The sequence below is a fragment of the Bufo bufo genome, chromosome 8 (assembly GCF_905171765.1).
Source record: "Bufo bufo chromosome 8, aBufBuf1.1, whole genome shotgun sequence".
Taxonomy (NCBI): Eukaryota; Metazoa; Chordata; class Amphibia; order Anura; family Bufonidae; genus Bufo; species Bufo bufo.
In genome coordinates, this window is record NC_053396.1 from 176055266 (window position 1) to 176075017 (window position 19752).

General features: G+C 45.2%; 1 protein-coding gene across 1 annotated transcript; it reads left to right on the forward strand.

Moving 5' to 3' along the window:
- Window positions 1-3956: 3956 nt before the first annotated feature.
- On the forward strand, window positions 3957-19725 carry OVOL3 (ovo like zinc finger 3). The gene is made up of 4 exons (XM_040406343.1): window positions 3957-4056; window positions 12030-12088; window positions 13982-14144; window positions 19406-19725. The coding sequence occupies exons 1-4, from the start codon at window positions 3957-3959 to the stop codon at window positions 19723-19725; spliced, it is 642 nt and encodes a 213-aa protein (XP_040262277.1).
- Window positions 19726-19752: the final 27 nt, after the last annotated feature.

Consider the following 19752-nt stretch of genomic DNA (forward strand, 5'->3'; position numbering starts at 1 on the left):
TGTCTCTGATGGGTACGTGTGCTCTCCATGGAAAATGTGGACAGCACATCAGTGAAAAATGGAAATGTGAACAAGGCCTTATTCCCTGTCCTTGGGACAATTCCTTAAACCCCTTCGCTACCAGTGCGATACATGTACGGTGAAGTGCAAACATGAGCCCGGCCAGCAATATGTCGATCGCAGTCATTAAAGCCTTCAGATGCCGTGATCAAGTGTGATCACAGCATCTAAAGGATGAAAAACCCAGAAGCGCTTCTTACCATCATCCTCTGCAGCCAATGAGGATGCTGGTAATTGATTTCAATACCCTGGGTCTCTCTGAAGAGACCCAGGATATTGAAGATGCAATTTTTATTTTGGACAGCAGGTGGCAGGCCAACATAAGAAATGAGCAATTCTAAAAGACCCATAATTGTTCGGAATTAAAAAAAAAAAAAAAAAGGATTTTGCAGGCTCAAATATGAGCTTCAAAAGCATAAAAAGTAAAAAAAAAAAAAAAAAAATTAAAATACATAACATAAAAAAATATTAAAGTTAAAATCACCCCCCTTTCCGTAGAATAAAAAATAAATACATAAATAACAAAAAATATAAACATCATGGGCATCACAGCGACCGAAAACGCCCGTACTATTAAAATATAAGAATATTTTTCCAATACGGCGATTGGCATAACGGAAAAAAGGGTCAAAATGGCCAGTTTGCTATTTTTTCATTGGTTCTCTTACCCAAAAAGATTTAATAAAATGTGATTAAAAAGTCACACACACTCCAAAATGGAATCAATAAAAGCTACAGATTTTTTTTTAAAAGTTCAAATTTATTTTTACACTATTTAGACATAACCTATACATAGGTGGTATTGTTGTAATCGAACTGACCCATAGAATAAAGGGCACATGTCAGTTTTGCCGCAAATGAAACGCTGTGGGAACAAAACTCATATAACGGTGGAGGTATTGTGTTTTTTTTCCAATTCCACCCCATTTGGAATTTTTTTTCCCGCTTCCCACTACCTTGTATGCCATATTAAATGGTGACATTAGAAAGTACAACTTGTCCTGCAAAAAATAAGCCCTCACAAAGCTATGTGTATGAAAAAAAAAAAAAAAGTTATGGCCCAAGGAACATGGGGAAGAAAACTGAAAACTCAAAAACGAAAAAATCTTTGGCATCCTAAGGCCTCTTTTACACGAACGTAAGGGCTCTGTGCCCGTGCTGCGGACCGCAATGCACGGGCACCGATCGTGGGCCAGCCACATGCGGATCGCAGACCAATTCACTTCAATGGGGTCCGCAATCTGTCCGTTCCGCAAAAAGATAGAACAAGTTCTATCTTTTTGCGGAACGGAACACCACAGAAGCACTCCGTTCCGCAACGCATCTCTGGATTTGCGGACCCATTCAAGTGAATGGGTCCACATCCGTGATACGGAATGCACACGGCTGGTGACCCGTGTTTGGCGGAACCTCCGTATGCGGCCAGCAGCACGGGCACGAAGCCCTTACATTTGTGTGAAAGAGGCCTAAGGGTTACAGAGGACCCGTCACCTCTCCTGGCGTCCTAATAACTACTTCCCTGTGTAATAACCAATCTGGAGCATGCTGGGGCACATTTACTAAAGTGTTTGCACCTGTTCATGGTCTAAAAAAATTCTGTTTTATTTTTTAGGACTCATGCACACAAAATGACTCGGTGTGCGCTCCGTATCCGTTTTGCAAAAAAATAGAACGTGTCCTATCCCAGACATTGTTTCAACTGATTATTTTTGCATATCCGTAATTTGCGGACTGCAAAATACATGCGGTCGTGTGCATGAGCCCTATTCGCATTTACTACTGAAAAACTGCCCGTTTTGGGAGCTTTTGCACCTTGTTTGACTATTTTGACTAATTCAGAAGTTTTCTACCTTTTGCAACTTTTTCCCCCAACCTTTTTACGGCCAGTGTCCATATATTGCGGACCCGCTGTTTGCAGTCTGCAATATGGGCATCGGGCACACACGCTTGTGTGCATGAGCCCTAATAACAATATGCCTATTTATCAACGGCTGTGCGACTTTTAATAAACGCTCGGGAAAAGAAAGACAATCAAATGAAATACACCTGTCTGATTTTACACCTAAAAACAGGCGAGCTTGATAAATGAGCCCCACTACATGCGTTAAGTGACATGCTAGAAATGTACACGTTTTCAGTGGTGAATGCAAGTCTTCTACACGAAGATGCAACTTTTTTTTTAATGTGCAAATAAATTAGACCAGTCTTGGTGAATACGAACCCGTCTAACTGAAAAACAACCACCAGAGGTCAGACCAAGGCCTCATGCACACGGCCGTTCTGTGCGTTGGGGACCGCAGTTTGCGGTCCCCGCTGCACGGGCACCATCCGTGTGGCTTCCGCAGATGGATCCAGACCCATTCAAATTGAATGGGTCCGTGATCAGTCCACACCACAAAAAAAAATATAGAACTCTGTAGTGCTTCCGTGGGGTTCTATGCCTCCGTTCTGCACCGCACCTTCCGGATTGCGGACCCATTCAAGTGAATAGGTCCGCATCCATGATTCGGTGTGCACACGGCCGGTGCCCGTATATTGCAGACCTGCTGTTTGCAGGCCGCAATACGGGCAACGGCCGGGCACATGAGGCTTAATAAAAATACTCCTAGCCCAACACAGCAACGGCTGTGCTACTTTTAATAAATGCTCTGCAAAAGAAAGGGCACCTTCACACACGGCAGATTTTGTGGCAGAAAATTCCGCGACTGAAAATCCGTTCCATTCACCTGAATGGGACTTGCAGAAATCCATGTGCTCGCCATTCAAACGAAAGCGAAAGGGACTGATTTTCAGTCTTAGAATATCTGCCACAAAATCGGTGTGTGTGAAGGCACCCTAACACAGCCGAATGAAATGCGCCCAAAACAGGCAAGCTTGATAAATGTGCCCCGCTGTGTTTTTGAAGAGAAGCTCGAATGACCAAAAACAACAGGAGCACAAAAAAAAAAAAAAAGCACTTGTGTGTCCTACATATCATAGTTGAGCTTCTGCTAATATCTGGAACTGCCATTTTTACTGCAAAAAAACAAAAAACACCAAAAAAAGCGCAAAAGTGCAGAAAAACACCATCGGAAACCTACCTATAAAAGCAGCCTAGTAGGGTGGAGATGTCACCTGGAAGAGGTTAACACACAGCAAATCTCAGCTAACTAGGTTTGTTATTCAAATAAGTTACAGGGGCAACGGGGCAGTCAAATGAGCCGACGGCAGCAGCTAATGACATCCCGTTAATTCCACGATTGTGTGTGCTACAATACGAGCAGTGTGAACACACGCCGGGCCAGAGCTCAGAGATGTCAGCGTGAAGAATAGGCACACCTGCGTGGTCGAGGGCGAACTAGTAATACAAAACACTTTTAGGAATGAACTGTCCCATCACAGAGCCCCCGGCCCTCCCTTTCTTGTGTCCGTCTCCCGGTTTTGCATGGGAAGGAAGAGCCGTTTTCTCTATATGTGGGACAAGAGCCACTCAGCTTCATATGCAAACTTCTGGGACATTCAAATCATGCGAAGCCAATAAAAGGACCATGTACGTCCTAATATCTCCCATAGAGAGTCTCGCCCTAGCGGCATCAGACCCGACTGACAACCTTCAGGATTGCTCCTACCAGGTAAGGTTATCCAGGAGGAGATCCCCCCCCCCCAAAAAAAATATGACTTTTTGGTAAAGAAAATACGGCTTTTGTCTTTTCTGCTGCTGGAGAACAACAACTCTCGTGGTGCATGATCCTCCGCGCCATATTCAGTATTCAAGGTCTGTGCCAGGATGGCCACCATATCCAACCCTACCCATCAAATATCGCCATGCTAAGTCTTTTTGCAAAAATGGATTTTTGAATTCTATTGAAGGATTTTTTTTTTTTTTTTTTCATTCTCATTTTTTTACAATCAGGAATATGCCTCGTTCATTCTTGGTAAAGAGACCGCGAATGGTTATGAGGGTCGCAGGATGGGGGCATCTCGTGGACGCTGAAAGAGGGGATCTGTATATCCCAGGTAAGTTTCCAAATGAAAATGGTGTCATGATTGTGAGAAGAAAAAAAAATAAATCGGCTTTTTTCCCCCCTGGAAATAGCGTCAACATGATTGGCGCCATCTCAACAAACAAAGCAGACCATTTCTTAGACATCCCCTTTAAATAAAATAAGATGGAGCCTGGCGGCTTAAACCCCTAAGGGCTCGTGCAAACGACTGTATTTTCTTTCCTTGTCCGTTTCTTTTCTTCTTTTTTTTTTTGCGGACCGTATGCGGAACCATTGATTTCAATGGGTCCGCAGAAAAAACGGAGGTTACTCCGTGTGAATTCCGTTTCAGTATGTCAGTTCCGCAAAAAAGTAGAACATGACCTATTATTGTCTGCATTGCGGACGAAGATAGGACTGTTCTATTAGGGGCCAACTGTTCCCTTACGCAAAATACTGAATGCACACGGGTGTCACCCGTATTTTTTGCAGATCCGTGTTTTGCGGACCACAAAATACATACGGTCGTGTGCATGAGCCCTTTTTGTTACTCCAATTTCTGAGCACTCATCTATTGAGGAAGTGCTTTAGGGGGAATTCACACATGGATTTATGATGGCATTTTTCTGTACTTTTGCATTTTTTGTTGCGTTGCAGTAAAAACACCCAACTCTATGGGAAATAAACGCAGGAGGACTGGCTTTAATGCAGCATTCTGGAGCTGTAGGTGTTTTTTCAGACATGTTAGCATTTCCTTTTCTATAGGCAAAAACACCATGAAAAACCCGCTAGTAGCAAGGCAAACTAGGGGGTCATTTACAAACATTTTGGGCCACTTTTTTGGGCGTAAAAAAGTTGCAAGACCCCTTTTTGTGACAATTTTATGCCCATGGGAGTGGCAGGAACCAGGACATCGGCCTTGGCGAATTTACCAACATTCACCCCTTAAAAAAAAAAAAAATGTTGTAAAAAAAAAAAAAAAGACTACTCCAGTCGGGTGCTGGAGTAGTCTTCACACCAGGCACATGGACTGCCGAAGCATGTGCCTAAGGCCTCAGGCACACGACCGTTCTGTTTTTTGCGTTCCGCAAAAAACGGAAGCCACCCGTGTGTCTTCCCCAATTTGCGGAACGGAACGGACGGCCCATTGTAGACATGCCTATTCTTGTCCGCAAAACGGACAAGAATAGGACATGCTATATTTTTTTTGCTGGGCCTCGGAATGGAGCAACGGATGCGGACAGCACACGGAGTGCTGTCCGCATCTTTTGCAGCCCTATTGAAGTGAATGGGTCCGCATCCAAGCCGCCAAAATGGTGGCTCGGATGTGGACCCAAACAACGGCCGTGTGCATGAGGCCTAATTTATGACAAGGCGCACTCCTCTTCATAAATTAGGCACATGCATTGGCAGCGCAGGGGGGAATCTAAAATGTAAAACGTTGATTTTTGTAAATGACCCCCACTGTGTGCAAAAAATGCTGCAAAAAACAGGTGGCCAAATAAAAACGAAACATGCAGTTATTCTGGTGTTTTTACGGTCCCCTTACCTCCCCCCAAAATTTGTGTGAGTAGGGACCCTCTAGGACATTTCCGTGTCCGTTTGACATCCATGAAAACAATCCATCCATGTTTCATCGGTGAAGGATCCGTGTTTTGTCCATGTGTCCGTTTTTTTTGCTCTCCGTGTGTCATCCATATTCCATGTACACTGCTAGGCTGAAAGTTAATTTCCAGAGCATCTCCTACCAATTGTCAGTCAAAAACGGACCAAACACAGAGGCGATCCTTGATTTGTCACCAAGTCAGTGCATGTCTATCCTGTGAACAAACGGCTAGCACATGTCCGTGAAAACGGAAATGTGAACAAGGCCTTATGTACACGGCCGTACGATGTTAGCAGCCATAATAATAGAATATGCATACCGCTACATCAACTAGAATAGTGAAATCATGCTGCTATTCTTATACTTGTAGTGCATTGTGTAGGAGCCATGATTCTTCCACCCCAAGGAGACAGATGGCCGGGGGGACAATCAATGTTCTGTTACAGTCAAATGAGCTGAAATCCCGGCCATTCACCGTCACAAAAGATCAAACCCTTCCGTGCTTGTCTTTGTTTTATGCGCTGGAGGTTGTATAGAAATAAAGCGCAGTGCACACAGAGGGATTAACAGCGATCAATCAGTGTCTCACTCGCCAGGGCCCTTCCTGCTGTGTAAATCAGATAAATCGGAGTGCTGCGCTCTACTACAGCTATGCAAATGCAGAATGAATGCGGTGTCTACTCCTGCATTTACCCTGGGGGGGCGACTTCCGAAAAATAAACAAATGGCCGACTGTGCTGCCGCTCCAGCCTGAACAGCGGAGCAGGAGGGTAGATGTTAGTGCCCGATTTAGAGGGCATTTATCAGCAGGATCAATCCTATGAAGCTAGGCATAAAGTCTGGCAGGGTTGACCCTGTTGAGTGAAAAGACGCCTTATTTATTGCTTTCCGTTGTACAGAGTCATAGCCGTTTTTGTTAGTTTGCACATTTAGGGTCCATTCACACGTCCACATCCGTTCTGCAACTTTGCGGAACGGGTGCGGAGCCCATTCATTTTCAATGGGGCCGCAAAAGATGCGGACAGCACACCAAAAAAATAGAACATGTCCTATTCTTGTTCGTAAGACAAGAAAAGGCATTTCCATTATAGCGCCGGCCATGTGCGGTCCGCAAAATGTGGAACTGCGTTTTGTGGATCCACAATTTACGGACCGCAAAACACTTGCGGGACGTGTGAATGGACCCTAAAGGGCATCTGTCAGCAGATTTGTATTTGTACCTATGACACTGGCTGACCTGTTACATGTGCGTGTTGCCATTACACCTAGAGGCTCTGCTCTCTCTGCAACTGTCACACCCTCTGCACTTTGATTGACAGGGCCAAGCAGTGCAAACATCATCACGCATGGACCTGTCAATCACAGTGCAGAGGACACAGCAGTTACAGAGAGAGCTGAGCCTCTAGGTGTAATGACAACGCCCCCATTGCTCCTAGAGGCTCATTTGCATATATTAAGACATCATTTTTCTCAGCAATGCAGGCACATATAAACATGGGACCAACACAGATGCCTTCAGCTGCCAAGCGCACATGTAACAGGTCAGACAGTGTCATAGGTACAAAACTGCTGACAGATGCCTTTTAACTTATAGGTGCGCCACCATGCTCCTATGGCCGCTCCAACCTTCCCCTGGCTCTGTAACACTGCTCCGTAGATCACTATATTGGCGCATGCGCAGTACTCATCAGCGAGGTTGAGAAAACGGAAGCAGCTCCTCTGCATGTGCGCAACTATAGGAAACGAAAACAGATGCGAGATTATGTCTCGCCTGGACCTGTCAATGAAGGGGGAAGGTGGGGGTGGCCGTAGGTGCCGGGCAATGTAGATCTGGTGCTACAAGGGGCTCATTTTACTCTGCAGGAGCATTATGCCCCGTTCAATAGGGTTTGATCCTGCTGAGATATGCTCTTGAACCCCTTTGCGATCGCCGCACATGTGGGCACTTTAAAGATAGCAAAGGCCCAGGGGGAATGTATGTGATCAGCTATAAGGCTGATCATATACTTTTAACCCCTCAGATGCTGTCACATGTGGTCCCCGCGCCTGTAACAGCATTCCCTTGCTGAAATCGGGGAAGCTGTTATGTGCCGGTGATGGCTCAGAGCCTCATTCATCCCATACGGAAAACTGCGTAACGGGAAAAAAAATATATAAAAAATGGCCAATTTGCAGGATCAAGCCAATTTTGGCGACAACATTTTGGTTTTCTCTTTTGCGATTTCCAAGAGCCTTGACTTTTTAAAGTTTCTGTCGACAAAGCCGTATGAGGGCTTGTTTGGTGCCATTCCATTTAATGTTCCATATAATGTATTGCCAGGTAGAATAGGGATAAAAGCCTATTCCGCCATTTTTTGTTTCAAAAATAGTCGTCGTCCCCCCACAGTGGGGGAGATTTATCAAACTCGTGTAAAAAGTAGAACTGGCCTAGTTGCCCATAGCAACCAATCAGATTCCACCTTTAATTTCCCAAAGGAGCCCTGTAAAATGAAAGGTGGAATCTGATTGGTTGCAAGGGGCAACTAAGCCAGTTCTACTTTACACCAAAATCTCCCTCACATTTCCCCCCCATCATGGAGGGGATGTGAAAATAGCAAGAGCATTAGACCTCTTTCACACGACCATGTGTCTCCAGTGGCCGTGCTGCGAACTGCAAATTGCGGTCCGTAATGCACGACCACCAACCGTGGGCTAGCTGCATGCGGATCGTGGACCCATTCACTTGAATGGGGTCCGCGATTCGTCCGTTCTGCAAAAAGATAGAACAAGTTCTATCTTTTTGCGGAACGGAACCCCACGAAAGCACTCTGTAGTGCTTCAGTTCCGTTCCACACCGCATCTCCGGATTTGAGGACCCATTCAAGTGAATGGGTCCACATCTGTGATGTGGAATGCACACTGCCGGTGCCCCGTGTATTGTGTACCCGCCGTATGCAGGCCGCAATACGGCGCGGGGACACACGGCCACCTAATAACAAAAGGAAACACTTGTTTTTCCTGAGTTTTATATTTCCCATGGAACTTTAGCTAACATCTGGAGCTGGCGTTATTACCACAAAAAATACAAAATGGCGCTAAAAATGCAGAAGTGCTGACGCCAGCAAACACCTATGTGTGAAAGCAGCCTTAGGGCTCTTTCACACTTGCGTTGTCCGGATCCGGCGTGTACTCCATTTGCCGGAGGTGCCCGCCGGATCCGGAAAATCGCAAGTGAACTGAAAGCATTTGAAGACGGATCCGTCTTCAAAATGCGTTTAGTGTTACTATGGCAGCCAGGACGCTATTAAAGTCCTGGTTGCCATAGTAGTAGTGGGGAGCGGGGGAGCAGTATACTTACAGTCCGTGCGGCTCCCGGGGCGCTCCAGAATGACGTCAGAGCGCCCCATGCGCATGGATGACGTGTCCATGCGATCACGTCATCCATGAGCGTGGGGCGCCCTGACGTCACTCTGAAGCGCCCCGGGAGCCGCACGGACGGTAAGTATGCTGCTCCCCACTACACTTTACCATGGCAAACAGGACTTTAGCGTCTTGGCAGCCATGGTAACCATTCAGAAAAAGCTAAACGTCGGATCCGGCAATGCGCCGAAACGGCGTTTAGCTTAAGGCCGGATCCGGATTAATGCCTTTCAATGGGCATTAATTCCGGATCCGGCCTTGCGGCAAGTGTTCAGGATTTTGGACCAGAGCAAAAAGCGCAGCATGCTGCAGTATTTTCTCCGGCCAAAAAACGTTCCGTACCGGAACTGAAGACATCCTGATGCATCCTGAACGGATTTCTCTCCATTCAGAATGCATTAGGATAATCCTGATCAGGATTCTTCCGGCATAGAGCCCCGACGACGGAACTCTATCCCGGAAGAAAAGAACGCAAGTGTGAAAGGGCCCTTAAAGGGGCTTTCCAGGTTTGCATCAATATCCTTTAAAATAATCATTAGTCATAATTGAATGTATGCCTTCTACCTTAATTGCTCCTATCTTCTGCTCTAGGCTCTTGTCACATGACATGTCCATGCAGCCTTTTCTAATTTCCTGTGCTATGTCCACGGGCGGGGCAGTGATAGGGGAGTGTCTAGGGAACTAGATGGGTGGGAGGAGCTTTAAACTAGCTGGGCGTTGTTAGGGGCGGTGCTGGAGCTGTGGCAGAGGAAGGAGGAGTGCATCCGGGCTGTTTAACACTTTATATGCCGCGGGCAATGGCGCCCACCGTATGTAAAGTGCTGACAGAGGGAGCGGACTTCCTCTGTCTCCCATCGGCACCCCGCAAATGCGATTGTGGGGTGCCGATGTGTATGCAGGCTGCTCCTCTCTGGCGAAGCCTGCTGGTCAATGTCAGAATAGCATTGCCATTTAAATGCAATGCACTATAGGGATAGTGCATTGCATTTTAAAAGCAATCAAAAAGCTGTATGTTATAGTCCACTTGTGGGACTATTAAGTGGTAAAAAAAAAAAACATTTATTCAATAAAAAAATCACGCTTTTTTTTTCCCATTGAAAATACGCTTTTCAATGACAAAAATTGCAAAAAAAAAATATCTTCCCCAGATGTTTGGTATTTTCGTGTTGGTAACCACCCGGACTACATAACTATCAAGTAAAAGTTGAACGTCGTAAAAAAATAAATAAAAAAAAAAGACAGAATTGCTAATTTATTCTTAGTTGCCACTGAAAAAAAACCTAATAACAAGCAATCAAAAAGCGACATTTACTCCAAAGTGATACCAATGAAAAATACAAGTCGTCCTGCAAAAATCAAGCCCTCACACAACTCCGTATAAAGAAAAAGGGGCTTTATTGCAAATAAGTGGTAAAATGTAAAAAAAACTATGTATTTGGTATCACTGTAATTGTACTGACCCAGAGAATAAAGGGATTATGTTATTTATACCGAAAAATTAACGCCGTAAAAACGCAGTGGCAGTATTGCTGTTTTTCCCATCTCCCTCCCAGAAAGAGTTAATAAAAGTTAATCAGAAAGTTATGTGTACCCCAAAATGGCGCATTAAAAACTAAAACTTGTCCCGCAAAAAACAAGCCCTCATAAAGCTATAAAGAGTTATAGCTCTTGGAACGAGACGATGAAAAAAGGAAGAAAAACGCTTGGTCAGTAAGGCCCAAGATAGGTTGGTCACTAAGGGGTTAAGGGGGGTTTCTGAGACTTTTTACTGATGACCTATTCTCTGGACACCTGGGACCTCTGCCAACCAGCTGTTTGAGAAGGTACTGGCAGCCGCCTGACGTCATGTTCATCAATCATGTGGCCTAGGAACAACTCAGCCACATTGAAGTGAATGGGGCTGATACCAAGTACAGCCGCTATACAATGTACAGAGCTGAGAGAAGAAGGCAGCGCCACTGCGAGCACCGATGCCTTCTCAGCTGATGATCGGCGGGGGTCCCGGGTATCGGACCCCAACAGATTAGATACTGATGACCTATCCAGAGGACAGGTCATCTGTATTAAAGTCTCAGAAAACCCTCTAGGAAAAATGTCCAGTTTTAGGCCAGTTTCAGACCAGCTCTATATGGGAGCATGAAGTCCATTAGTGAACTCTGTTCCTTTGCCTAGACGGCATTATGATGATTTATAATGCTGCGTCTGTGCCTGACCTTCAGTACAAATCATCACAGTGGAGGTCGGGCAGAGACACACAGCTCTAGGGCTCATGCACGTGGCCGTATGGCGGGTCCCCAATACACGGGACACCGGCCCTGTGCAGCCGCATCACGGACCCATTCACTTCATTGGGTCCGCAATCCGGGAGATGCGGAGCGCTTCCGTGGTGTTTCTGGCCGTGCCTCCGCACCGCATAAAAGTAGTGGGTGCGGATCGCGGACCCCATTCAAGTGACTAGATTCGTGATCCGCGGCAGATGCCCCACGGCTGGTGCCCGTGCATTGTGGACCGCACGGAGCCCTTACGTTCGTGGGCATGAGCCCTTATAAATCACTATAATGCCGTGTGGTCCGGTAGGAGGAGCGGAGGTCACTACAGGAATTCACCCTCCCATGTGGAGCATCTGAAACTGGCCTCACAACTCATGCACACGAACGTATTTTCATTCCGTGGCCGTTCCATTTTTATTTTTTTTGCAGACCATATACAGAACCATTCATTTCAAAGGGTCTGCCCAAAAAACGGAAGGTACTCTGTGTGCATTCCATTTGTCTGTATTTTCGTTCCGAAAAAAAATTAGAACATGTCCTATTATTGTCCGCATTACGGACAAGGATAGGACTGTTCTATTAGGGGCCGGCTGTTCCGTTCCGCAAAATACAGAATGCACACGGATGTCGTCCGTATTTTTTGCGGACCACAAAATACATACGGTCATGTGCATTAGGCCTGACCCTAAAGTTGCTCCTGGATTTCAATAATTGCTGTTTTCCATTCCATAGACGCCATCCTTAGGCCTCACCTGTCTCCGAGACCGGCATCATCCCCGGAAGCTTCTGAGGTATGTACTGTAGCCGTGCGTTTCTTATACTTTGTATAGTTTTGTTTTTTTTCTTGTCGGATTGTATATTAATCATTGCTCCTTGGACAGAATACCTCTATCAGGGGATGTTCACTCAATGGATTTTGAAAAAGCACAGATTTTCGGATTATTTTTTTTTTTTTTCAGCCTCCCATTCATTTCAGTCAGAGAATCAATGCGGCTTCTTTTTTCCACAGTTTTTTTTTTTTAGCTTGGGGGGAAAAAAAATTAAAAATATTTGGTTCCGACTCCCATTGAAATGAATGGGAGGCTTTTTAGATGCTTTTTTTTAATTTTTTTGTGGCTTCCATGTGAAAAACAGTGCAAGCGGCAAATGAAGCATGATAAACTTACTTACTAATGTATTATTATCCATATTGCCTCCTTTGCTGGCTGGATTCATTTTTCCATTGCTTTATACACTGCTCGTTTCCAGGGGTATCTGCGCTGCAGCCGCTGTGCATGCGTGCTTATGCTCGCTCCCACAGTCCAGACCACCAGAGAGGTCGGTGCTTTTTTCCGTGTAAGCACGTCCACCGCTGCTGGATTGCAGGGTGGTCGTAACCCCTGGAAATGAGCCGTGTAGAAAGTGATGGAAAAATGAATAAAGATGTATTTAGGGCATCTCTAGGGACATAGCAGGTTTGGGCACCTACCACACAGGTGCGTCTCTGGGCTGAGCCAGGACAGGGGACGTCCACTCCCCTTTCCTATATTCCCTCTAGTTGTATAGTAGCTTCTCTGAGGGCTCTTGCACACGAACGATACGGATTAGGTCCGGATGAGTTCAGGAAAACTCGCACCATTTCGCAAGCAGCTTTTTTCCGTGCGGGTGCACGCGAGTTATTAAAAAAAACAAAAAAAAAAACGGAAGGTTTACAAACAACATCTCCTAGCAACCATCAGTGAAAAACGCATTGCATCCGCACTTGCTTCCGGAGGCAATGCGTTTTTCACTTCTATGGGGCCAGGGCTGCGCGAAAAACGCAGAATATAGAACATGCTGTGTTTTTCATGCAACGCAGAAATGATGTGTGAAAAGCAATACGCTCATGTACACAGACCCATTGAAATGAATTGGTCCGGATGCTACGCGTTCACATCCCGCATTGCACCCGCGCGGGAAAACTCGCTCGTGTCAAAGGGGCCTTAAGGTTATTTAAACAATGGCTTGTTCTGAGCTGGTTTTATTCTTTATCTGTGATATAAAAATGTATAAAGCCAGCAAAGGAGGGGGGAGGGGGGAGGGGGGAGGGGGGAGGGTGGACAAACTTGTTCGTTTGGATGGTCTTGGTTTATTAATGCAGGTTTTGAGCCAAAGCCAGGAGTGGATCCAGTAAGAAGTGTCCCTGTACTTTGGAAAAACTTTTGATATTTCATAGCGACGTATCAAAAGTTTTGATCGGAGGGGGGGGGGTCCAAGTGCTGAGACCCCCACTGATCTCTAGAACAGCGATCACATAGCGCGCTTACTGTCATTGAGGGAGACAGAAGCGAGACGTCAATAGAAAGCCTATACATCCATCTTTATTCCTTTTCATGCAGCGAGGAGAGCGCGCGCGCCATGGGAGTGCTTCTCTCCTCATTATAGCACTTGGACCCCCACCGATCAAAACCTTTCATCTGTCACTAGGGGACACGTTTTCCCAACAGAGACACTGCACGATTTTAAATATACCTTTCGACATGTACGTGCCACAGAAAACCGAGGCTGACCTTAGGATTTGTGCCACGTTTGTAGTTTACATGGATTAGCCCCATTCAGTGACGTAAATCCGCACCAATGGTTTCAATGCATGCATTTATTTTTTTAAACGTACGGTATCGTGGCTTCCCACATAACATTCTTAATGTCCGCATCTTTACTCCTAGGGTCCATTCCCCTGCCGGGCTTGCAGGAAGACTTTTCCGCTCCAGCGCATGTTGACCCGTCACCTGAAATGTCACAGCATCCAAAAGAGACATCGCTGCCCCTGCTGTGGGAAAGGCTTTAACGACACATTCGACTTGAAACGCCACATGAGGACACACACAGGTGAGTGTAGGCAGCTCATGAGTGTCTGCCTGTCCTATAAAAGATAGTCAATCCCAAAAAATAGCATTTCAATCTTTTACTTAAATGCATGTTTTTGATTTCACCCTTTATTCACAAATATAAGGAACCAAATTACTCCTTAAAGGCCATGTTCAACTTCGGGGGCAATATATATATATTTTTTTTTTTTTATGATTGCATTTCACTTATTTTCGGGTTAGTCATTTTTTTTTTATTGGTCTTTATTAAAAAATATTCAGCAGCTTTGTCATAAAGGGTTCTCTTCTGCCTCACCGTTGTACTTTCACTAATAGCCCTCATCTCTAAATTAAGTTGGATCTTACAACGCTATTATAAAACTAGCCTTGCTAATAGCTCAAAAACACTAATTTAAGCCACATTCTCATCAGTAAGATAAGGAGTTTAAGATCAGAGATAAGGAAACAGTCAGCTAAGCTGCCTGCCAGAACACAGTAAAAATACAGAGCCTGCTACTAGAGAATCTTAAAGGATAACTGTCACATTTAGACCCTAATTTCAATTTTCGTATATGTAGTTACTAATAACATGATATTCCAGAATCAGTTACTATTAGACTGACTTACCCCATATTTAATACGATTCAGCCCTTAGCAACCAGTCCGCATAAAACTGCAATTTCACTATTCAGTTAAGATGGCCGCCACTGGCCTCACCCTGAGGCTAATCCCGCCTGCCCTCAGTAGCCAGTAACAATAGCCCCCCAAAAGTGTCAGTAACCAGAGCCCTCCCCCTAAAGGGTTAAGCTCCTGCAGCACAAAGGGGTTCTCTTACCACATGTTGCTTTCATTTATACACTGAGCAGACGGCAGATCTCCCTTCCCTGGTCTGCGCTGCTCCAACTCTGCATTCTCCAGCTCTGCTGAGTGAGGGAGCGTCTGCCAAGCGCAGGGACAGGGAGAAGTGCACACAGCCCAGGCACTGTTATCAGCTGCTGGGGAGGACCTGGCTTTAATCATTTACTTACAGTCCCTGGCTGTCAGTAATCTGACCTTGCACGCAGCGTGCTCCGTCCTTCAACAGATAGACGCACCATGCCTAGCAACCCTATTTTAAGCACAGATAAAAGTAAGCAGTACAGGGAACAAAAATGTGGAATTAAGGGGTAATTGAATACACAGTGAAAAGTTGAAATAGGGCCACCAAGGAGATATCACCACAATCCAATACTCCAAAAAAAAAAAGACAGTTATACTTTAAGGCTGTATAGAGAAAGGGCTCAATTTTTAATAAAAGGCCCATTTAACCTGTTCCGGACACATTACGTACTGGTACAGCATGTTGTCCCGGTACTTAAAGGGTTTCTACCACCACATTTTGACCTATTTAGCTGTCACACTAGCGATCTGCTAGTGTCTGCTCTACCTAACCATGCTATTGTAATTCCTTTTTCTGCAGCGGTTACCCTAAAAAAACGTAGTTTTATTGGTATGCTAATGAGCCTCTAGGTGCTATGGGGGCATCTTTTCAGCACCTAGAGGCTCCATCCACTCACCATTTCTGCCGCCCAGCGTGCTCTCCTCTCCTCTAGATTGACAGCCTACTCGCGCCTGCGCCGTGTGCTTCTGTATTCGGCGCAGTGACTGTTGGACTGCGGCGCAGGGAGCAGTCCAACAGTCACTGCGCCTGTGCCAAATACAGAAGCACACGGCGCAGGCGCTAGTAGGCTGTCAATCTAGAGGAGAGGGGCGGGCTGGAGCGCGCTGGGCGGCAGAAATGGTGAGTGGACGGAGCCTCTAGGTGCTGAAAAGACGCCCCCATAGCACCTAGAGGCTCATTAGCATACCAATAAAACTACGTTTTTTAGGGTAACCACTGCAGAGAAAGGAATTACAATAGCATGGTTAGGTAGAGCAGACACTAGCAGATTGCTAGTGTGACAGCTAAATAGGTCAAAATGTGGTGGTAGAAACCCTTTAAGGACACATGACGTACCGGTACGTCATGTATAGTTCCGATCACCGGCGGGCGGTGATCGGAACCCGGTGCCTGCTCAAATCATTAAGCAGGCACCTTGGCTCAATGTGCCGGGAGGGAATCCTGTGACGCCTCCATGTCGGCGATCGCAGCACACCGCAGGTCAATTCAGACCTGCGGTTTGCTGCGTTTACGGGTTAATCGGGTCTCTGGGGACCCGATAACCCGAAACAGGATGGTGATCGGTGGTGTATCACACCACCGATCACCATCCTTAGATCCTGAGAGAAGATGGTGACATCACCTCTCAGGATCGCTCTAATTGGTCGGCGGCAGGAGGTTCAAATTACTGCAGCGCTCCTCTCCTCCTGCAAGGATTTCCAGCCAGCACCCCAACAACTCCATCTGTGCCCCAGCACCCATGTAATTAGGGAAAGGCTAGAGACAAGTTAGATTAGGCAGGGATATTTTAGGGAAAGTTAGTGAGAAGAAAAAAAACAAAAAAAAAACTAATTCTTGATTGCATCACCCTAAATTGGGTGTCTGGGGTCCACAGCACAGCTGTGTGACCCTAGACCCCCTAGGGGTGCTGCAGCTACGTACGCTGACTGTGGCCGGCACTCTTAGCGCATCGCACACCCCACCACTGATCAACTTCAGACGGTTGATCAGCGATTTAGAATTTCTTTTTCCACGTTTTTTTGTGTTAGTCTTTTTTTTTTTTGTCTGTTAGGTTTAGGGTGAGTTAACGAACACCCGTGTCCCCACACCAAATAAAGATTTGCAAACACACACTTCCCTATGGCCCGCTGGATGTTCTCGGCCGAGGAGGCATACGCCCAGCTTGCCTCCGACTCAGAGTCCCAGTGAGGATGACCCCACTTTCCTGTTGTCATCCGCATCCTCATCTAGCGATGATAGAAACATAGAATGTGTCGGCAGATAAGAACCATTTGGCCCATCCAGTCTGCCCAATATACTGAATACTATGGATAGCCCCCGGCCCTTATCTTTTTTATAGAGTAGCCCCCAAGGCAGCGGAGACGCCGCCATGCGGAGCAAGGGGACCGCCATGCTAGGGACCCTGTGGCCCACCCCAGTACGAGCAGCACTGGGGCTCGTACTAGTTTTTCGGCCCACCAGTTAAATCCACCGGAGCCCCCTGCCAGTGAACTTGTCTGGTGTACCCCAGAGCGATACGAGCCTGTGATTCCTGATTTTGTTGGCCAACCATAAATCCAGAATTCCACCGTGGGCTTCACCGAATATGACTTTAGTATTTTTTCCAGTGACCACTTTGTAAATCTGATGGTGGAGCAAACAAACCTGTACGCCCAATAGTTCGTGGCTCAACACCCAGGCGCCTTTTTGGCTAGGCCCGGTTTTGTCACCTTACATAACAAAAATTGTAATAGCAAGCGATCAAAAAGTCATATGCCCCCCAAAATAGTGCCAATAAAACCATCCTCTCTTCCCACAAAATATGAGCCCCTACCTAAGATAATAGGCTAAAAAAAAAAAAAAAAGACTGGAGATGCTAAAATGTTATTTTTTGGTTTATAAAAAGATAGTGTAAAACAAATACATTTAAAAAAAGTACACATTAGGTATTGCCGTGTCCGTAAGAATCTACTCTATAAAAATTTCCCCCCCTTACCCCTCAGTCGAACACTGTAAAAATAAAAATAAGTGCCAAAAAAGCCATTTTTGGGCAAATTTTCCATTTTAATCCGTTTTTTTCCAATAACAAAGCAAGGGTTAGCAGCCAAACAAAACTTATTTATTACCCTCATACTGCAGTTTACAGAAACACCCCATATGTGGTCGTAAACTGCTGTATGACCAAACGGCAGGGCGCAGAAGGAAAGGAAGGCAGATTTTGATGGGCTTTTTTTTGGCACCATGGCCCATTTGAAGCCCCCCTAGAGTAACTCCATAAAAGCGACCCTATCTAAGAAACTACACCCATCAAGGTATTCAAAACTTATTTTACAAACGTCGTTAACCCTTTAGGTGTTCCACAAGAGTTATTGGCAAATGAAGATGAAATTTCAGAATTTCTATTTCTGGTAACCTTGCCTCACAAAAATGTAATATGGATAAACCAAAAATCATATGTACCCTAAAAATAGTCCCAACAAAACAGCCACCTTGTCCCGTAGTTTCCAAATAGGGGTCACTTCTATGGAGTTTCTACTCTAGGGGTGCATCAGGGGGGCTTCAAATGGGACATGGTGTAAAAAAACCAGTCCAGCAAAATCTGCCTTCCAAAAACCATACGGCGCACCTTTCCCTCTATGCCCGTACAGTAGTTTACGGCCACATATGGGGTGTTTCTGCAAACTACAGAATCGGAGCAATAAATATAGCATTTTATTTGTTACTGGAAAAAATTGAAAATTTGCAAAAAAAAAAAAATCTAAATTCTGCAATTTTATCTCCCATTTGCCATTAACTCTTGTGGAACACCTATAGGGTTAAGGACGTTTGTAAAATCAGTTTTGAATACCTTGAGGGGTGTAGTTTCTAAAATGGGGTCATTTTTGGGTGGTTTCTATTGTGCAAGACTCAAAGTGACTTCAGACCTGAACTGGTCCCTAAAAATTGGGTTTTTGAAAATGTAAAAATTTGCTTCTAAACTTCTAAGCCTTGTAACATCCCCTAAAAATTAAATATCATTCCCAAAATGATCCAAACATTAAGTAGACATATGGGGAATGTAAAGTATTTTTGGAGGTATTCCTATGTATTATAGAAGTAGAGAACTTGGAAACGTGCAATTTTACAAATTTTTGGTAAATGTTTTTTTTTATAAATAAAAATGTTTTGTTTTTTTTACTTCATTTTACCAGTTTCATGAAGTACAATATGTGACGAAAAAAAACAATCTCAGAATGGCCTGGATAAGTCAAAGCGTTTTAAAGTTATAAGCACTTAAAGTGACACTGGCTTCTGTCACCCCACTAAAGTAGTTTTTTTTTTTGGGCTCCTTAAAATCCTTATGCTGTACACTTTGGGTAGAGAGGCAGTGTACATGCTCCGCTATCATTACAATCAATGAAAGGACACAGGGTCCTACCAATCAGATACTTGTCCTGTGGATAGATGATAAATTGTCAATATAGGACAACCCATTAAAAAAAAATCATTTGCATTGAGAGACAAAAAATAGTAGGCGCACCATACAGTGGAGGATAGGGTCGCAAGACGAGCTTTGTCACTTTTCATACATTTGGTAAATTCTAAAACTATAATTTTGTGCAATTCTAAAAACAGCTTGTTGAGCAGATCAATTTCACTTACAGGAATAAGACCATACAAGTGTCCGGCCTGTGACAAATCCTTCACTCAGCGCTGCTCACTGGAGTCTCACCTGCGCAAGATCCACGGCATATTACAGAGCTACGCCTACCGCCAGCGTCGCTCCAAGATCTATGTATGTGAGGACTGTGGATTTACATCATCCAGTTCAGAAACCTACACCCTGCATGTTCTCGAGGTCCATCCCGACAACCCAATGCTCTCCAAACACTTACGGAAAAGAGGAGCTGGGATGAGAGGAGAGATGGGAGTGCTGCTCCATCCAACGCCATGTTACCTCCCGAATCTTGTCCCCAACAGATGATGGTCAAGACAGCCTCAAAGACTGCTC